Genomic DNA, 19,626 nt, shown 5'->3' with positions numbered 1-19,626 from the left:
GAGGTTGGGCCGGGGCGGCGGCGGGGGGGTGTTGGACCGGGGTGTGCGCGGGCGCCGCCTGCCGGGGGAACCACGGCGACACGCCTCGTGACGACATCAGTGACGCCATCTCGGGGGCGGGGCGGGGCGCTGGCTTCCGGGTGCGCGGAGGAGGTGGAGGGCGGGGGGGGTGGGAGGAGAGGGGGGGTCGATGGCGCGCATCAGTCTGGAGGACCTGGACGGGCTGGGCGAGGAGGCCGAGGACGGTGGCGGGGAAGATGGCGAGGAGGAGGAGGAGCGGAGCCGGCTGTTCGCCCACTGGGAGGCCGTGGCCAGCACGCACCGAGTGAGCCTGCCCCGAGGTGAGCGCTGGGCCCCGCCGCCGGGGCAGCCCGCGGTCTGTGGGGTTGGGCCTTTCCGGGGCTGACAGGGCCCCGCCGGCCGGCCGTGGGGCTGCCGGTGCTCTCCAGCCCGGCCGAGCCTCCTCTCCCCTCCTCTCCTCTCCTCTGCTTTGCCTTGCAGACATGGCAGGCCCCATCGTCCAGATGACCCGGCACAGCCAGGCCCGCGAGGCCGTGCCCTACGTTACCCTCTCGCAGCAGGAGAAGGTGAGGCCGGCTCCTCTCCACACAGCCGGGGACTGCCGCGGGTGTCGTTCCCGGGTCCGTCACGGGCGCTGCCGCCAGCCCGGGGAGCGGGAAGAGCAGCGTCTTCCCTTGGGGAAGATGTACCCGCCGGCCTTGCAGAGGTTTCTGCAGAAGCGCTGCAGCCAGGCACTGTAACTCTGGCTTGGTGCAGAGTTCTGCCGTCCCTGCACCTTCTCCCGTGTTGAGTGGTGGCGGTGCTCAGCTTCCCGGCCTCTGTTTTAGAATTGGACTGGTCTTGCTGCTTTCTCTGGTCTTCTGGCTTCCTTCTGTCTCTTTTACCGACCTGTCCTCTGCTGGGGTGGGAGCGTCCAAGAGAGTGAATTTTCACTTCAGAGCCTGCACCCCCGCCTTGGGCAAAACACCTTGTTGCGTAGCTCGGAGTCCCGCTGGGTTGTTTGTGTTTGGGCTAGTTACGTGGCTACTGGTTGAGCTGGAGATCTCAGCTGGCACAAGACAGGGATGCTTCGGTGGGGAGCACAGGGCCTACGGCCCTGGCTGTCAGATCTGAGCATGTGGTGGTGGTTGTTGCAACTGCCCATCCAAAAACGGTAGCTTCTGCCTGAAGATCTCCTGTTCTTGCTGGCTAAGTTGCATATCTCCTCTCATCTCCTCTCATCTCTGAGCTTTGAGAAATAACTGTGAAGAAGCGCTCGTCAGACTGGTTCCTGTGTCTCTGCAGACGTGGTTGGGCTTGCTACCGAGAAGACATCTGTCAGTTGTCCTCTGTTTGAGGAGAGCTTAACCAGTTTCTTCTGGGCTGAGGTCCAGCGCTCCTGCCTGTAAAACACGCCTGAGCATGTGGGTTGTTCAGCTCTGAACTGGAGCTTCACCACACTCCCTCTTTCCCTGTTCTTCTGGGTCCCAAGGACTTAGTCTGGGCTCTTCTCTGCCTGTGCCGGTCCCAGGCAGGAATAGGGCCCCAAGACTTTGTGGGGCCTGAAGATCTTTTCTTGCTGTTGGCATCCCCTCTGTGCCTGAGGAGGATTGTTGGAGTTTTATTCCGGGGCTGGGTGAGGGGGTAGGAGCCACTTCCTGGCATTAGTGCTGAGGGGACTCTGGAGCTGGGGCCCTTAAGGACACATTTCCCAGGATGGGGCAGGTCGGTAGTATTTGGTTGCTCCTCCTGAGCTGTCAGTGCTACAAGCTCTCATCATCTTGGAGGCAAGTGAATTATTATGCCACACACAGAGCTTTGCTCTGTCAGTACTCAGTCAGATTCCTCAGCTCATATTGGACCTGTTGCCGCTGGATCTGTGTGAAGCATCTTCACTCTTTCTCTTGGTCAAGTCTCATCTTCTAGAGTGGTGTGCTTAATATCGGGATCAGGCTGTGGAAGGACCAGACACCATGCCTTGCTGGGCTGATACGTTTATTCGCAGATGGTGTGGAAGATGAGAGTTGCAAACAGTCTAGAGGGACTGGTGGTTTCCTTGCTTGGAAAATGGTCTTGCCCTGCTTTGGTTGGTGGGACAATAGCAGGCATGGTCCCATCTACAGGGTGAATGCTGGCTGGCCTGCAGTGTTTTGGGGCACTCTTCTTCCTGGCGCCCTGCTGATGTACACGAGCAGCCCAGAGGCCTTCCTTCTGCCTTGGGTTTGGCTTTCTGAGACGAGACCTGGTTTGGGTGGAGCCACAGGGAGGCTGCACTCAGCGTTGAGGCTGGTCACAGCTTCCTGGCTCGCTCACTGCCAGCACAGCTGTGGAGCACAGAAGTTTGGACATGTGCCCTGAGCTGTGTGGAACAAGGTTGTCTTATGAGCGCTTTAATCTGGCTGAAGAACAAGCTGAGAGCAGGAAGATAGGCGCTGGCTACAACTTCCCATCCCCTCTTTATGTGGTACCTGTGGTTATAACCATGCCATGAGCTGAACTGTGAGGAGATTCACATGCAATTTCCCCACGCCTCCCTGCCCCCCTTCTGCGTTGTACAGAAGACTGGGCGTCTGTGCTGGAAATAGAGATTCTGACCCAACCCACAAACCCATCTGCAGCGGCTGCGTTCGCGTCTTTTCTTCCTCCTGTCACTTCTTGGTATGGGAGAAGGATCTAAGAGGAGTTTTGTTCCAACCTTCACAGTTCTTCTGTGTGCTAGAGCTCTTCTGCCAGACTTTCCCTTCTACTGGGCAGGAAGCTTTTTGCTTGTTACCCTCTGTGCACATAGGGCTCCAGGTAACAGACAGTGCACCTGAGAATCACATCAACCTTACTGGAGGCCTTTGGGTACCTGGAATCAGGAGCATCCTTGTGAGTAGGCAGGACAGCGACTGGAGAGGAGCAGAAAGTCCCGTGTCCGCTGCTGAGGATGTGCTGCATTCCTCGCGCATGCCAGGAGCCTCCAAGCCTCCCCACACCCCGTCCCCTATCTGTGCTTTTCCTTTGGCTGATTTTTGCCTGGCGCTGTTAATTGTCCTTGTCTGAGGTGCGTGTGCTGCCAGCTCCCCTCGCCTTCTCCGGCCTCCCCCGCCCATCACTATCTGGCAGGGGGTCTCATTTTGGCGGAGGCCTCTCTCCCCACTTCCTGCCTGTCAGTGTCGGTTTTGCCACCCGAGTGCTGCAGTGTTGTCAGCGCGCTTAACTCTGACTTGGCTTGTCTGTGGCCTGTTTCAGTGCAAGGAAGCAGCCTATGAGGAGCGGCGGTACCCAGCTGGGAAGTGGGCGTGTGTCACCAAGGGGGAGCCCATGTATGAGCAGAGCATCTCCATGAGCTTCATGAAGCTCATGCGCTACATCTGCAAGGAGAACTCTGTAGGTGTGTGCAGGCAGGGGCTGGCGGGGGCTGGCAGGCCACACAGAGGGAGGGCCCTGCCGTTGTTCGTCTGGAGCGGGGAGGAGGGCTGCCGCCCCTTTCCCAACCGTTTCACTCTGCCCGCTGCCTTCCTGCCTCCTTCCAGGTTGCTACCTGGGCATGACAGTCCCAGTGCTCAACGAAATCCACCTGACCAAGGAGGGGACTGAGCTGGAGCGTGAGGTCGTAACTGCCTATTATCTCCCGGGAGAGTTCCAGCAAAATCCCCCTGTTCCCATGGACCCCGAAATCCACATCACCGAGAGGGCACCGCTCCGGGTTATAACCAGGTGACCCCAGCACCAGAGGTGTTTTCTCAGCTCAGCAGAGGTGCTGTGGCTGCTGTGGTTCCTTGGGCAGAGGGATGGGAGCCCTGGCTGTGGGAAGGGGGTATGTGCCGGCTCTGTTGCTTACGTTGCTGCCTTTGCTGCAGGGTTTTCTATGGGATGACCACTGAGGAGACGATTCTGCGAGAGATCAGTCTCTTCTGGGAGCTCTTGGGCTCCACAGACACTGTGCTCCGAGAAACCTACATCGTGGCTGTTTATGAAAATCCCAGCATCCCTCAGCGCCGCAATGAGATCTGGTTCATCTGCCGAGCAGAGTGAGTCCCCTCTGTGACTGCAAACCGTCCTGCGGCTGAACCTGGTGTAGATGGCAGTTCTGACACAAAGGAGACGAATGCACATCCTGACCCACCATCCACCCACAAAATGACAGACCGGGAGACTGGGGGGTGGGTTTGCACTCTGCCCGGCGAGAGCCCAGCCAGGGAAAAACCTGCTGGGTCTGCACTTCACCTGCCCCCGCAGGGGCCAGCTGAGGCTGGAGCTGGCACCGGCACCGGGGAGAGCCTCTGCAGCAGGCTCCTGGTGGGAAGCACGTGGTGGGGACTCATGTAAGGCAGTAACTGTGTGGGCTTGTGCAATGTGCTGGCTTGACCTGGGCTTCTCTCAGCTCTGAGATGAGATTGCGGAGCTGCGCCAGGCACGCTAGTGGGGCTTGTGGTTGGCAGAGTCACAAGCTGATGGTGTCTAGAAGGCAAATGACTGTGTACGAGGTGTGGGCCTCTGTCTGGGCTCTGGGCTGCTTCCTGTGAGAATGGCTCCAAACGGAGCCACTGAAATGCTGCTACAGGGACAGTGAGGCTCGAAGTGGGAAAGGGCTCGCCACAAGCGAGATGTGGATCCTGAACGTTTCCTGCTGGGGCGGCTCTCTTTGGACTCTTGGGTGCCTCCCTGGCTGTCACTTACCATCTCTCAGCCAGGACCGAGGGCGCTGGCAGCCTTCGTCCATCCGTTGTGGGTGCTGTTTTGCGGACCTGCTGCGAGCTGAGAGGGACAAGTCCCGACAGCAGCAGCAGTGGCACCGCTGTGTGTTGTGTTGTGCATTGATCAGCGAGTTTCACATCCACGAATACCGTCATGCTTTCCTGGGGGAAGCTGACAGTGCCAACAGTAAAATAAACCCAGCTCAAACCACTGCAGCTGCAGATCACTGATGGTGGGGATGGGGGGTGCCCAGCTTGGCGTGGGAAGAGCCTTGCCCTCTCCCTCCTCAAGATGCTCCAGGCTGCAAAGCTGCGGCTAATTAGAAGGGCTTTAATATTTGCCCAGGTTATGGCGTCGTGTTCAGCCGGGCACAGGCTGCTACAGACAACCCTGGCCACGCTCCCCTGCAGGTAAGGTGGTTTTCTGTTGGTTGGAGTCTACTCCAGCCTCATTTTTTCCCCTGTGCAAAAAATTGGCTCCTTTGACTGTACTGCATACGAGCAACCCCCGCAGGGCAGGCTGAGAATTCGAATGTGACAGCACATCGTGCTGGTTGGGTGCAGGAGGTGGTGTGCCTCTGCAGGGATGTGCTTAACTGGCTCAGTTTGGAGGGACTTGTGGTGCCAGTTCCCAAGGGGTTTCTTCCTGCTGTAGCTGGAGGTGTGCTGTGTGCCTTGCCTCCTGCTGCTGCCCAAACTCCGGCTCTGTTCCTTTGGCCCTACAGTGCAGCCGGATGAGGAGGAATGGTGGGGAGGCCAGGGCCAGCTCTGTGGTCTCATTGCCCTAGCAGTGCAGGTGGCTTCTGCCACCCCATTCTCCGATCAGATGCTGTTCACTGCCCTGGTCCGAGGTGGCTTGCCCTCTGGCTGCGGCTGTGGAGGGCGCGGGGCTGAGCATATTACACCCTCCTCTTCGAGAGAGCAAGGTAGCTTCAGGCAGAGTCTGGGCAACAACAGGGAGAGCAGACAGTGGTTTCCTGGATATCTTGCACAGTTCTTGTCCCTGGGGCACTGAAGGCAGGTAGGGCTGGGGAGGTGATGTGACAGCCCGCAGCTGTGAGGGCTGATGTGGCAAGTGCTCCTGAGATAAGAGTGGCGATACCCGGGTCAGCAGTGCTGCGCTCGCTTCCCTCCTGGGGAAGGAGAAGCCATTCCCTTACATGAGGCTGGGATCAGGTGGCTCAGCATCAGTGGGAGAGCAAAGTCAGCCAGCACGCGTGGGATAGAGACCCTTCCTCTTACTGCACGTCAACCGCTTTTCTTGCTTGCCCTGAGCTTACAGGTGGAAGTAAAACTTGCTTTCTAGAGCTTGCTGAATAGGCTAACGCTTCCTCTGAGGCTGCTTGGTCCCCAACCACAACCAGAACAGCTTTTGGTGGCAGGAAGCGGTGGCTTCCCTATGAGAGAGGACTGGTCTGCGGCTGCTGGCAAAACCGCACAGCCGTGTGCCCTGACGGGGCAGCTCCGTGGTCTCCCAGGCTCTGCTGGAGGTGGAAATGGTAGGAGCTTCTGGTGCAGCTCCAGGCTGGCACCACCACGCAGGGCAGCAGGCGTGCCCCTATCCTGTACCACAGACTTTGTTAAGTCAAGGCTTCATCATCTTCTGTGATGGATCCAGCAGCGCTCTCGGGGACGCTGTGGGGTGTCTGATGGTGAGTCTTCCTTCCAGCCAGTACTGAAAGCAGCCGGCGGCCGACAAACCGGCTGAAAAGCCGGTGTTCAGAGCTGCGACTGCCAGAGCCGGTGGCGCGGGGCTGCGGCGGGCCCCACGGGAGGCGTTTGGTCGGGCAGGGAGGCCTCCAGCCCACGCCGTGCAGGCGGCCAGGCCGGCGTGGGCTGCTGCGCCCCGACTTTGGGTGATGCGGAGGGGCACCAAGGAGCGGGCAACGTGTTGCGGAGCTGGGGCTGCGCGTCCAGCCCTCTCTCTGCCCGTAGCGGGGCGCGGCCTGAGTGCCCCTGAGCTTTCCCGGGGTCTCCCCGCAGCGGGAGCTTCCACCACCGGTTTAACGAGGAGCCCCCGGGTGCGAAGGCAGCTCTGTGGCCTCCCACCGCGCACGCCAGGTCGGGGGCTTGCTGCGGACGGGAGCAGGGGCCACCCAGCCGCGGTGGGTCTCCTGGCGCGTCCGCCGGTACCTTTGGCACCGAGGCGGGCGCTGCCCGCGGGGCCCCGCGCCCCCCGAGCCCCGCCCGGTTTCCGGTGGCCGCCCCGCCCCCGGAAGCCCCTCCCGGCGGCGGTGTCGGCAGGCGGGGCGGCGGCGGCATGGCCAGGGGCCGGGGCGCGCACTGACCGGGCGGCGGGGAGCGGCGCGGAGGATGGCGGCGGTGCGGGCGCTCCTGGTGCTGGGTGAGTGCGGGCCGGGACGGGCGCCGCAGCCTCCCGCACCCCCGGCCGGGACCGGGGGTGCGGGTCCCGCTGCCCGGGGCTTCGCGCCCCAGTGGGGCCATCGGTGGGGCGGGGGGCGGCGCGGCGGCCTCCCGGGACGAGCCACCCCCACCTCCCCACGCCGGGTTCTACCGCGAGCCCGGCGCGGAGCCGGGGATACGCGGGGCCCCGGCGCGGAGCGGTGCGGGGGCGGCCGCGCCCCCGCCCGGCGGAGCCCCCGCTGCGGTGCGGGAGTCGCCGGATCCCCCGGCCCCGGCTCTCCTTGCCCGGCGTGCGGCGGCTCGTCCTGCCCGCCCTTACCCGCTCGTCGGGGGTTGGGGTGGGGGGGTGGTGGTGGGGGGAGCGTCACGCTTAAATGCACCGGGATGCAAATGCACCGGGCGTTTCGTCTGGGAGACGGCGAACGGGCGCTGGCGGGGAGGCGGCTCCCGGAGCTCCCCCCGCCTCCGGCTGGGCTCGGGCCCCCGTCTCGCAGCCGCTCCGGGCCCTGCAGTGAGGGCTGGGGGGGGGTGGTGGGGGGGTGTGTTTCCCGAGAAATCCGAGCAGATCAAAACTGGGGGGAAAAACAGCGGGCACGCAGCGGGCTTCCGACCACGACCGCCACCCCCGCCCCCATCCCTAGAAATTGTCCCCCTGACGGCTGTGAGGGGGTTTCGTCCCTTGGTGAGCAACGTCCCCATGAGCCATCCCACCCTCCGTGCGGTGCAGGGCGAGAGCCAGCCCCCCGCCTCCTCCCGGCTCCGCCATCCCCGTCGGTGGCACGGGCGCTTGGGGGCAAACGGTTGGTTTTCCTGCCTCCTGCTTTCCACAGTTGTTCTACTTACTCGAGCTGCAGGGCCCCAACCCACCATCCCTCGCTCTGCTCCGCGGTGCTTCTCCCTGCTGGCCTCCTAGCGCCATTTTCCATGCCTGAGGAGCCCCGGCGTTTTGGCCGTGGCATGAGAGCCACAGGGGCCCTGAGCTGGTTTCCAGCTTGGCTTTGAAGGCTCCCGCGTCTGCCCCGTGCCGCCCTGTTTCTTGCCCCCTTCGGTTGGGAACCCTGCAGACAGGGTCCCGCATGCCGCCAGTATCCGCTTGTGGTCCCTTCTTGTGTCACCCTGCGCCACCGTACAGTTTGCTTCACAGTTTCTGCTGCAAAATCAAGAGCAATCTTCGTCTGGCACCTGGGGACGGAGGGGAGGTTACTGCCTCTGAGGGAGAGATATTTATAGTGCTGCTGCTCTTCCCATGTCTGGAGCTACGGCTGAGCCCTGCTGCCAGGCTGCAAGCAATGTCCAATTTACAGCTGATAAGCACGAAAAGCAGCACTTATTTAGCTGATTAGCACCGTAATTGCCGATTGCCTTGGCAGCCTTCTCGGGAGGCTGTTTCAGGAGAAGGGAGTGCGTGCTTTGCTTGGGCTCTGGTTTGGAGCCATGGCGCCCTGTGGACCTGCCACAGCATTCGCCTACCTGCCAGCGTGCCAGCACCGGCAACTGGGATGTGTGGGCCTGCCCGTGAGGGCTGTCTGCCACCTTTCCTGCCAGCACGCTCCCCTTTCCAGTTGCTGGAGTTTCCGTGCTGCTCCGAGCACGTACCGTCCTCCTCGCTTCTCCTGCTCAGCAGGACCACGTCCTACAGCGCTGCGAGGAACATGCTGCCGTCCACCTCACGGACGCTATTAAAAAAAAAAAAAAAAAATCTCAGGCGTCAGCAATGTGGCCAAAAGGTACGGTTCAATGTATAGTTTTTACGGGCTAGTCATAAGTTTTGCGGGTCGCAGGGTAGCATCTCCCTTTTGCTGGGGGTGCTGTCTGGAGAGAGTGCTGGGGAAAGAGCTGAGAAGCGTGGGGTATCCATGGCTCGTGTGGGTGCTTTCTGTGGTCCTCCTTTGCCACGTATGTGTTCCAGGAATGCTGGATGCCTGGACTGCTGGTCCCTGTTCCTCCATTTCCGTTGCTCCACGAAGCTGTGATCTTTCTGGCAATGACACTGCAGCGTGCCAGATGTGTGCTGGCTTCTACTGGAACATGTGGTTGAAACGCTAGCGGAGGAAATATTTGCTGAGTCAACTTTTCTTTAAAGCTAAAAAACCCCGAAAGGTCTATTTTGTTCTGAAAGCCCCGCCATGTCCTGCGTTGAGCTGCATGGCAGTGCTTTTCTTGTGCTAGCTAGCAAGCCTGTTTCTAAAGAAGAAAATCTCTGAAAACGGGAATGATCGGATAGGATCGGAGAATTTCTCTTGGGTTTAAAGGGTCCAAAATGCATTTCCAATGGTACAACTTGGGTGACTTTCGCTCTTTGAGCCGAAGCTGCCATCTGTTTTCCAGCAGCTCCGAGTCCTTTGCAGCCAGACCAAGTACTATGATAGTTGATCTAAGCGAGCATCCCTTCAGCAGCCAAAAAGCTGTGCTGCTCAGCACATTTCTGGGCTGTTTTGGGGCAAAACTGTGACAAGCCAATACCATTCTTTTCTTATAAAGCCCATGGTCCCCCGTGGGACTTGGCTGAGCTCAGCAGTGCTCCGGTCAGGCTGTAACCCCAACGTGGCAGGAGCTTCAGTGGCACGGTGACTCCATAGTCATGGCCGTAGGCACTTCTTTGTCTACACAGTGGGCCCTGGACAGCTGAGAACTGGCACTGACCAGAGGAATGTCATGTTCTGCATCCTTTAAAGATGTCCTCTGATTTCTTAATTGATCTGGAACGAGACCAGCTTCTAAAGGCAGATGTTTAAACTGCAGCAAGCACCTGTGTTTAGTTACGCGCTGGGTGATGAATGCTCTTGCCGATGGGAGCGCGTTTCCTCCCCATCTGCTGAAGCCCTCTTGCTCAAGAGAGGTGGGTGGGTAGCACCAAACGTCTGTGTGCTGCTCGGATGGATGGGTCTCGTCTTGTTTGACCAAAGGCTGGTCCATGTTACATCCAAGCAGATAAGCCTACGTGTCCTGAGAGGGCAGCTTATGCTTTCTCCAAAGGACACCGAGTCCAAGGGGAACGGGGGGAAGAAGGTAGGAAAGGAGTGGGAAGAGAAGTGCTTGGCTTTGGGGCAGCGAGCAAGAACGCAAGGGCCAGTCCGGCTGTAAGTGATAAGGCACTTAAAAAAGATCTGAAGGCTGTGAGGCCTGGTTACAGGTATTTAGTAGGGTACCTTTACACTAATATTTTTCTTCCCTTCATTGCAATTCATCTGCTGTTTGAGCTGCAAAGATCAAAGCTGTCTTCCAGCAAGCACACGTGGACTTAAGTAAATAGCTGGACCTACATCTCTCTCCAGTGAATAAACACTCTTTCCTTTCTGAACATTTTCAAGCGTAGCTCTCAGGCCTGGAATGCAAAATATTTCACATTAGCAGTGGGTGTTTCCACTGCTTTCGATATTTGGGAACTTGGAACAAATGCTTATTTAGCAGCAGACAGACTTAGGTACAAACGTGCCCTTTGTGAAGGCGGTTGCTACTGCGGTGTTTGGAGGGAAATTCCCCTGAGATCGGAGGACATGCGATTGTTTGTCCAGACCCCTCGGAACAGGTCTCCTTTTCCTGACATGAGTGGCAGTCTCATGGGCTGGGACAGGCAGCTCTTTGGAGGCCTGGAGGGCAGTGAGGCTGACACGATGCTTGGCAGATGCACAGGAACGTTCTCCTTTACGAGGATTTAAGTTGCACGGGCTGTTAACGTTGGGTTTGAGGGGGGGGTTCGCAAAAGCTGCGGACTAACACAGTGGATTTTGCGGTGTAAGAGGCAGCTGTACCAATTCGCCTCCCCGGGCGAATGTCTTTGACTTGGCAATACCTCCTGGAGAAGGCTGGTCATGCCCGTGGTGGGAGGAGGGCAAGCGTAGTGTCTTTTACCTTTACAAGAAATCAACTGTGTCTTGGGGGAGAGGGGGAAGGGAGATGAAGAAACGATGACTTGACAATTGGTGACGAGTTGGTTCTTGGCCATCAGTGTGCGTTTCAGCATGGCGGAGGTGCCATGCTGGGTGGCCTGTTTCCACGTCCTGCTTTTTGCCGGGAGGACACTGGGAAGTGCTTGTAAATGCCTTTTGTCTGTTAGAAAAGCAGACGTTATATTGCGCAGTGGGGTTAAAGGACTGTGCTGTGAACGTAGCGTACCTTGTGTGCCAGCTTGCCTGGAAGAAGCAATCCCACTGCTGCTCGTGGAAGGGTTTTTTTTTTTCTCAGACAGAACTGGCAGGGAGCAGGTAGGGACGGTGGAGGTTTTCAGGCTTTTTGCGTGGCTGCCTGCCTAGAGCAGGGGCTGTTCCCTGGGCTTTGTCATGGTTAGGAGCCTCTGCACGTGGTTCTTGTCTTGTTGCTGATGTCCTTGCGAGCTTTCAGCAGTCCAGATTTGTTGTGTACTTCTTGCCTTTTAGGGAGGATGTTCGGAGGGAGTGTGGGTAACCCTGGGGTCCTTTAGAAGCTGTTTGCTGACTTCCTAATGCCAAAGCTATTGAACCACAGCATAGGAAAGCCAGCACGTGGCTTTTTGATTGTGGAGGATGTGGCTTCATCAGGGTCCTGCACTTCCACCTCTTCCATCCTCCCCGGCCCTGTCAGGATCTGCAGTGCTGGTTGTGTTGATGAGCTGTCAGCTCTCCGTTTGTCTCTCCTCTTCCTCGCCCCTCTCGCTGGGGGAACTGACCCAGGGGCTGCTTTCCTGCGTTGCTGTTGGGTGCTACGTGAGGGAGCAGTGTCCCATCACCTCTCAAGTCACACGGTGCCAGCAAATCCACCTTGCGTTGTAATGGGAACTGTCGCTGTTTTGGTTCAGACTGGACAGCTGGTGCCCCTAAACAAAAAAGGGCCAGACTGAAGGGTCGTCGTGAGGAAGACCATCTCCTGTTTCACTCTTCGTGTGCCTTCTGAAGGTACCACTGTGCAGGCAGTGGGAAGGAAGAGAGGCTTGCAAGGCACGTCTTTATACAGGTGTAGGTGGGTTTGGGAACTGGACAAGGGTGCAGTAGAAGCTTCGCAGGACACTCGCAAGTGTCTGCGTTCTCAAGGAGTGGAGCGCTGGAAGAATAGTCGTCTAGGGTTTCTTCTGGATATTCTCCTCCGTGGGAGGCAGACGCAGGCTGGTTGTAGTGAAGCTCCCGTGGCACGTCCGGTGTGTTAAGCAGCTGCCCCTCTCCAGGTCCGGGCTGTGTGGGTCTGGGTGCTGCCTGAATTCAGGTTGAAGAGAGTCCTGTCCAAATGTCTGTCCGATGTTTCCTCTTGCCTCTGCCTGCTTTGGCACATTGCAGCACGGCGAGGATGAACCCATGCCACCCCGTCAAAGCAGGGACTCCATTTTGGGTCATTCCTTTGTTCTGGGGAAGCATTTGGCAGCAAGCGCCGCTCTCCTGTGTTTACCTGTGTCTCCTTTTAATCTGCGCAGCCCCTGCCGAGTAGCTGTGGAAGATCTTCAAGCCAAACACAAGTGGTCTTTGTTTCAAAGCATCAATTTGTGTTGGCAGCCAGGTCTGCAGCGCATGTGCTTTTCATTGACTGCTGCTCCAGCTCTGTTCCCGACTCCTGCCAGCTTTTTTTTTTTTTTTTTTTTTTAAATTTAATACAAAAATGTTTTTCCTGAGCTTAAAAGGCTGAGCCGTACAGTACTTCTAGTCTTAATTTAAGCCTTGCCTTTTTCGGGGAAGCGATCTCTGTCTGTGCACAGAACAGACTGCTTTCCTCTCCTCTGAGAGGTAACTAATACGTGCTGTCTGATCAGCAAAGAGAGAGGCGAGGGGGACTTCAGAGTGGCTCGCAAGCTTCTGAAAGCCTCGTCTGTGTGCCTGGGATGCGGAGGCCCTTCCCGAGCCTGCTCATCTTAGAGGGCTTCAGGAAGGTTGATGGGTAGGTGCTTTTGTTGATGCTCTTTGCCGATCGATCGATCGATCGTTACTGCCTGGGGCCGCTGCTTTGCTTTGGTCAGCTTTCAAAAATCTGCCCTCTGCTTTCCGATTTGGACCCTCTGAAGTTGTTCTGCAAGGACTTGAAACTCATTTTAATCCTTAAAAATATTAGGTGACATCCAGGTGAGGCTCAGGTCGCTACTTAAAACATTCCCATTGATAGTGAATGGATGGATGCTGAGGTGTCCAGGTGACCTGGGGAGCAGAACTGAAAATTGGCCAGATCCAACCGCAGGAGAATTCCAACTGGGACTTGCCAGGGTGGGACGTCGCAGTGATGAGTACTCGTGAACTCCCTGTCCCCTTCATAGCAGAGCGCACAAACCGCGTGTCTGAAGAGGAGGCATATCTGTTTTTAACTGATGATTCCTCGTGCAAGATGGAGCTTGCTGGTGGGATACCAATGGCCTGTCTTCTCCTTGTCAAATTAAGCTCTGATTCGAATGGAGCAGGCGGGAAGTTTGGCATTTGTGGAGTGGGCTGCACACAGGGCCCCTGAGCGTGTGTGAATTGAATCCACCATTGTCAGACGGTCTGGGCGTCTGTGAGGCCGGGATGCCTTGGATTGGTGTTCGTATTGTGCAGGATGATGAACGAGGGAAAACTGGTACGAGCAGACTCCTGTCCGGAAAGTGGGGTGACGCATTGGATTTCGGATGGGTGAACCCTCCCGCTCTGAAAAGCGAGATGTTGCAGGCTGGGAGAAAACCATAACACACACAGGGTTGTTGCCTGTGCTGGGAGCTGGTGTGGGAAAGGGCTGGGGTTTAAGCGAGCGATTATTAGAAGTCTACTTGTATTTCGGCTCCTGGTTGCTAGATGACTTCTGTCCTGGAGGACAGGAGTGTCCCCGAGCGCTTTGCAGTCAGACCTGGGTGCTGATGGCAGACATTTGTTTTCAGGGCAGCTCTAAGGTGACAGGCTTTATGACTTTTCCTCTCCTGCGATGCTGTTGTGAGGTGAGGTTTGTCCCAGCATCAGGATTTTATGCCTGGGTGCAGCTCGGGCCACCCTGAAAAGCAGCCAAGGCAGCGCCCTACTGCTGTCGATCCGAGCACGCCGGCGAGTTGGCTCCGTCCTCCGTCACCCCAAGCCAGAGGGCTCTGTCTGCAGAGCCTTGGCACGGGGAGGCCAAGCCCTGTTCTGGCTGCAAAGAGGTGGCTTATGTGCCTCTGGGCAGCTGTGTGTGAGGTTGTCCTTGCTGTCAAACGTGATGCTGGCACAAGATAGGCAGGGTATTGCTTAAGACCATCTATAAACGCTCTCCTCGTTACGGTCGCTCGTTGGCCTGTTTAGGAGCACAAAGCAAGCCTTTGATTCCGAAACATGCAGTGACTCTCCAAATGGTTAAAAGCAGGACAAGCCTCGGCTTGCAAGTGCCTTTATTGCTCTCCGTGCAGCAGGCTTTGGTGTGTGTCCTGGCTCTGCTGGGGAGGCCCATCGCTTGCGTGGCACGGAGCTGCGCCGAGGTGCTGGCTCTCTCGAAGTCGCTGGGAGCGCCTGTGTCAGCGGGAAGCTTTCATGGCAGGAAAGGTTATGATTTTTGTCTTTCCCAGCAAAGACGAGACTGGAGAAGATAAAACCAGACGGTCTTGTAGGGTGCCGCACAGGGCAGTGCATCCAGTCCTCCCAAACCGTCCATGGAAGCATAGATGGGTTTGTGCTGCTGAGGATGAGTTGTTCAGTTGCCTCTGCAGCCGCCCTGCAGAGTGGCCGACATTGAAAGTCTTCTCCAGCAGTTGACAAATTGTGCAAATCATCTCAGACCAAAGTAAACAGAGCTTCCTGTGTGTTACTTGGCGTCCTTCTTTGTTCCTGTCCCCCCCATACTGCCTGCTGTGAATGCTGTGAGCCTGGGAGACATCTGAGAGCGTCTGGCGCGTGCTATGAGAGTGACCAGTTCCTGAGCTGAGCCTCCTCCTGTAGCAGTGAGATGGCTGGATGTCTTGAGATCACCCTGTCCTCCAGCCAGGTTTGAACAGATGTTTATCCGCCATTATCCAAGCAAAAGCTGAGCTGTGAAGGCGGCATGTGGGATTTTTCTCCGCTGAGTTAGTTCCTGATGGCTCTCCTTGCACGTTGTGTGTGCTCACAGCCTTCAGATGCTTAAGTGGAGGAGCTGCTTGCTGGGGCCTCGCCTGGCACAGCAGCAGTGACCCTTCTGGCTAGGTCCTGCCTCTCTTGCTGCCTTGGGGCTCTGGCCCAGGTGCAGCTGTTCCTTTTCCAGTTGTGCCTCCTGTCTCCCCTCTTCCTCTATCTGGACCCTGCTACGGCATGCCATGCCTTCCCTTCCCTTCTCAGACTTTCCTGTTGCTCGGCTTCTCTCCGGTGCCTGGCTGTGAGCGCTGCTGTTTTGTCAGGTGCGGCTGTGGCTTCCTCATCCCATCTTGAGATTGGTCTTGTCTCCTTGAGCCAAACCCCCAGTTCCCAGCAAGTGATGAGAAATCAGAGCAGAGCTGGAGCAGAGCTGCTGAAATGTTCAGGTGGTTCTTGGGAATCAGAGGCTTTTTTGATAAGAATTCTTCCACTTGGCTAAAGAAAAATCTCAAAACCACGTGGCCTGAAGCAGAAACCATTAATCTGAATGGTTAATGTTTTGTCAAGGAAATAAGCACTCGGGAAACAAAAGTGTTGTGACATCCTTCAGTGTCATACTGTGTTCGTGTGGCCTTGCTGGGATTTGCCTCTCGCTGGCTGGAGGTACTTTCCTGCATGGCTGCTGTGCAGACGAAGACGTGCCATGGGTTTGACGGAGTAATCCATTTTACCTGGATTGCCGAGCGATTTACCTGGTGCCACAGTGAGCAACCAGGCACCTGCAGATGTCTCGGCGCAACTTCTTACTCTCCAGGACCTGGCTGTTGGGTGTCTGTTGCCGCTCTGTGTGCTTCCGTGGCATTTGGTTGCTTAGGATGTCCTGGTGCTCTTCCCACGGGTAGATTGGTGACTGTGCAATAAGAATTATTTGTTCTCCAGATGCATTGGGAATCGGCTGTTCTGCCGCTATGGAGAAAAGCGCTTGTTTTTCAAGGAGATTTGGTTAGCATGAGTTTCTGTCTCTGCGAGCCCATTATACTTTAGCTTTTCTTTAATTTGTCACTGGGGCTTTGCATTAGATCTATCTGTAGCAAGCGTTCTGCCTAGTTATCGATTTGTAAAAGTATTCCAGAAAGTGCCCTGCTTGCATATTCTCCCCACTCAGTGACTTGTCTCCATTTTTAGCAGAGAGGTAATGTAGCAATGTCTCATAGAGAAGCTACCTTTTAATTAATATTGCATGAGCAGAGGAAATATTAGCTTCTCTGCCTACTTTCCTATTTTTGCGGCTTTTAATATAGATTCATAAATGGCTCTAATGAAAATAAACAAGGAACTGTTCCTTTCTGTGCCCTCTTTGCTTTCAGAGGTGATACTGCAGGTCCAGCCTCCTGGTGTCCTGGTGGACCTCCTGGTCCTGGTGTTTCCCCCGGGAGGCTGTAGCGGGGACAGCAGTGCTGCCCTGTACCAGTCATAAATGGCGATTGTGAAATGGGGCTGGCCTTCAGCTTTCCAGCAATGGAAAGAGAAAGGGGCTAGATGAAGTCTGCAGGCCTATGGGGCGTAGCTGGAGACAGATACGGGGAGCTGTGGATGAAGCTTTGTAGCCAGGAGGAAGGCAGTGCCACATAGGCTGCAAATGGATGCGCAGTGCGGTGTTATATCCTGCCCGTGGCAGGAGGGTTGGACTAGATGATCTTTCAGGTCCCTTCCAACCCAAACCGTTCTGTGACTCTGTGATTAACTAGTGTCCCTGAAATGCTCATGAGGGGTGACAGAGGAAATTATATGAACCCAGAGAAAAGCCCTGGGCAACCTGTCCCTCCTCTGCAAGCTTCAGATGCAGGCAGGGGTCAAACCCCAACAGTGTGGGGCCTGCATAAATAGGAGAGGCACCAATGCAGCTGGTGGGGTGAGGTCTATTTCAGGTGTCTCCTCAATGCCTTTTGGCAGCTCCACTTGTCTCTGGCAGTGCTGGATGCATGGGGCAATTTTTAGCTTGCAGCAGCACGGTGGCTGCTAGGAAAAGCTGGTGGTGTGTTGTCGGGAGCGCCTTTCCTGGGAGCTTCTTCCCTTCCTATGGGAGGGGAGCAAACAAGTCAAACCTGCAGTAAGCCGAGTGGCGAAGCAGGATGCTCCAGAGACTCACTCACCTCCGGCTGGATCCACGGCGCACCCTTGCTCCGTGGGGAATACGGCTGCGGGATTGCCCCCGATGTACGTGGCGTCCCCCAGCCTCTGTGCCGTCTCCTTGCTCCTGGGAAGGCAGGGTGGCTGGATGCCTGCTTGCAGGTGGGCCGTGCAGAGGCAGCTGCATGCAGGGCAGCACAGATGAATCCCTAGCAGCCGTCGCCACGGCATGGGTGTCGTCTTCAAGACCGTGGCGCTGGGCAAACCGTTTCTCCCAGGGAGCTATAAGCTGTCTGGAGAGCTTAGCCAGCTGGATCTTCCTGGCTTCGTTGGCAAATCCATCTGAGTCTCTACAGGCAGATAACTAAGGGAAACTTAGCTGTAAATATACCGCCATGACCTGGAGAGAGATTTAAAATATTTATCCCAGAGCAGAGCTTGGGAGATAAATAAGCTCCCTGTCTGCTTCCTTGCACGCAAAGCTCCGGAGCGCAGCTGTCCCTTTGTCTCCAGCCCTCAGAGCCTCCTTGGGGCTGGAAAGTTGCTTATGGGTGGGCTTGAAGTCCCTGTAGATAGTGTAAACATATGGCTGTTGGCAAAATAGAGAGGGGGATGCTGAGGGCGCATGTGCTGGTGTAGAAGTGGATTTTGTCCGTGCCCTCTCTCCCCCCAGTTGCCCCCCCCCAGCTGCTGCCCCTGCTCTGTTGCTCTCAGGGTGTTTGTGGAGCTTGCTGGTGAGCCGTGTCTGGCTTGGGGTGCGCCGGGTAAGGCTGTAACCCTCCCACCTGGCCCCCTCAGAAAGCAAAATCTGCACAATGTCCTGACCAAGCACACCTGAGAGCCAGCACAGGTTCGGGTGGTACTGGGGAGGTTTTTCGCCCGTCCGCTGGGTTTGGTGGCAGCGTGCAGAGAAGCAGCTCACTCGAGCAGCTTCCATGCCAGATCTGCTTCATTCTCCAACAAGCCAGGCCTGGGAGAGCAAGGAGGGCTTGCTGGCAGGAGCGCGCCGTGCCCAGCACGGCCTTGGCTCGGGTGCCGGCCCGACGGCCTCGCTGCGTGGAGAGGAGCTGGCTCTGAGCAGCGGCCCGGCCTTGTCTGACGGTGTGTTGGTGAAGCGGCTGGCTTTGCTGGGAGGCCTCGGGTGCGTGCTTCTCCTCTTCCCGCTGCTTCCCTTGCCCTGGCCTCCTCCTCCCCGCCCCCCTGCATCCCTCTTTTGTCTCTGCAGCCTGAGTTTCCATTCTCCGGGCTGGCTGGGGCTCCTGTTTGCTGAAGGGAAGCGCCAGGCAGCTTTATGGAGTTTGTTCTGGTTTTTCCCATCGTCTCCTGGAACGGCATTTCAGCTAGAACAGGAAAAACGTGAAGCCCTGGCCAGGGGCTCCCTCCGCACACACAGCCCTGTTGTGGAGGAATCCCTCTTGGCTGGGCTTGGGATGGCAGGAGCAACGTCAGCCTCTGGCCCTCAGCCTGAGCGAAGGGGCATGAGGATGTAGCGGCGAGCACTCATGGGATGCCTGGAGGTGCTGGCCCCAGCTACCACGGGATGGGTTCTCAGCGACGGGGACGTTGTGGGTGAAGCAACGCAACCTCATCGCTCCAGAGTCTCGCCTCCAGCCCCGGGGCAAGGAGCGCTGAGCCAGCTCTGTCGCAGCTCTTCCCCGCTGGCAGAGGACCTGCCTGGCTGCGCGACACCGCCTGGGCTCTCCTCTGCCGCCAGAGGGGTTTTGCTTGGTAAAGACCTTTGCGTTCTCACGTGCCCCTTGCTTAAATTGTGAGGGAAGCACCGTCCTTCGAGGCCACTGTGGCTCATCCTGGCTCCACTTGGCACCTGTCTGCCGCCTTTGCTTTCATGGGAGAGAAGTGTGATTCTTTCCCGTGCCGGCCAGAGAGCTCAGCCTCCAGAGCAGCTGCGTCTCCAGCTTGCCATGTGCTGCCGGTAGCACACATCGGCTATAAATCAGTATTTCTGAGGAAGCCAGGGAATCGCTCAAGGGCTCTGAGCAAGCCTGGGAGAGTCGGTTAGCAGGACCGGTGGGTGCAGCAACCCCATCGCTGGTGCTGAGTCACCCTCGAAGCATTTGTGTTTCTCACTGGGGCTTGGCAGCGCAGCTGGCAGTGTCTGCTTGGGAGCCTTCGGCTGACGCACCATTAGAGGGTTTAATTGAGCCAGCAGGATTCCCAGCTCCTGCGCTGCGCTTGTGGCCTTCCTGTCTCACTTGTTCTTCTGTCTCTGTTTGCCTGCCTGGTCTTCCTGGGGGTCCCATGACCACTGGTGGCCTGTGCTGCTCAGCAAGCAGGCACGGTCCCACCTGCCTGACCAAAGCAAGCTTTCTTCTCCACAAGCCTGAGGCCGAACGGTGCAGACAGCTGCCAGCACGCTCCTGTGTCCAAGCGTTTGGGTGGGACACGCTGTGGTCTGGCTGCCCTGTCCCCCTCCCGGCTGCACCACCGCGCTCAGGGCTTGGGCTGAGTCTCTGGGGTGGGGGCTCAGGAGGGGTACCTGGGCTTCTCTTAGGGGC

General features: G+C 57.3%; 2 protein-coding genes across 3 annotated transcripts in view; both read left to right on the top strand.

Moving 5' to 3' along the window:
* The first annotated feature begins 118 nt into the window (after positions 1-118).
* LOC141740296 (heme-binding protein 1-like) lies at positions 119-4,894 on the top strand. Its single transcript, XM_074578733.1, has 5 exons — positions 119-341; positions 502-587; positions 3,235-3,376; positions 3,519-3,702; positions 3,846-4,894. Exons 1-5 carry the CDS (start codon positions 191-193, stop codon positions 4,018-4,020), a joined length of 738 nt encoding a protein of 245 aa, XP_074434834.1. The 5' UTR covers positions 119-190; the 3' UTR covers positions 4,021-4,894.
* Positions 4,895-6,663: 1,769 nt separating this feature from the next.
* PTK7 (protein tyrosine kinase 7 (inactive)) overlaps positions 6,664-19,626 on the top strand; it is a 38,187-nt gene continuing 25,224 nt past the window's right edge. Inside the window, exon 1 of one of the 2 annotated variants that reach the window (XM_074578722.1) lies at positions 6,664-6,743. Coding sequence is in view for 1 of the 2 variants with exons in the window: in XM_074578721.1 (XP_074434822.1) it covers positions 6,996-7,026 (31 nt within the window). In the remaining variant the exon portion in view is untranslated. Of the gene's footprint in view, positions 6,744-6,900; positions 7,027-19,626 lie in introns of those variants that run through there. The other variant, XM_074578721.1, reaches the window with a different exon arrangement.

The sequence above is a fragment of the Larus michahellis genome, chromosome 3, assembly GCF_964199755.1.
Source record: "Larus michahellis chromosome 3, bLarMic1.1, whole genome shotgun sequence".
Taxonomy (NCBI): domain Eukaryota; kingdom Metazoa; phylum Chordata; class Aves; order Charadriiformes; family Laridae; genus Larus; species Larus michahellis.
This window is presented reverse-complemented; position numbering and strand designations above follow the sequence as displayed.

Coding starts and splice junctions, on each gene's coding strand:
- LOC141740296 (XM_074578733.1), top strand. CDS start 191: ATGGCGCGCATCAGTCTGGAGGACCTGGACGGGCTGGGCGAGGAGGCC. Junction 342..501: donor CCGAGTGAGCCTGCCCCGAG/GTGAGCGCTGGG, acceptor TTTGCCTTGCAG/ACATGGCAGGCCCCATCGTC. Junction 3,377..3,518: donor CTGCAAGGAGAACTCTGTAG/GTGTGTGCAGGC, acceptor GCCTCCTTCCAG/GTTGCTACCTGGGCATGACA.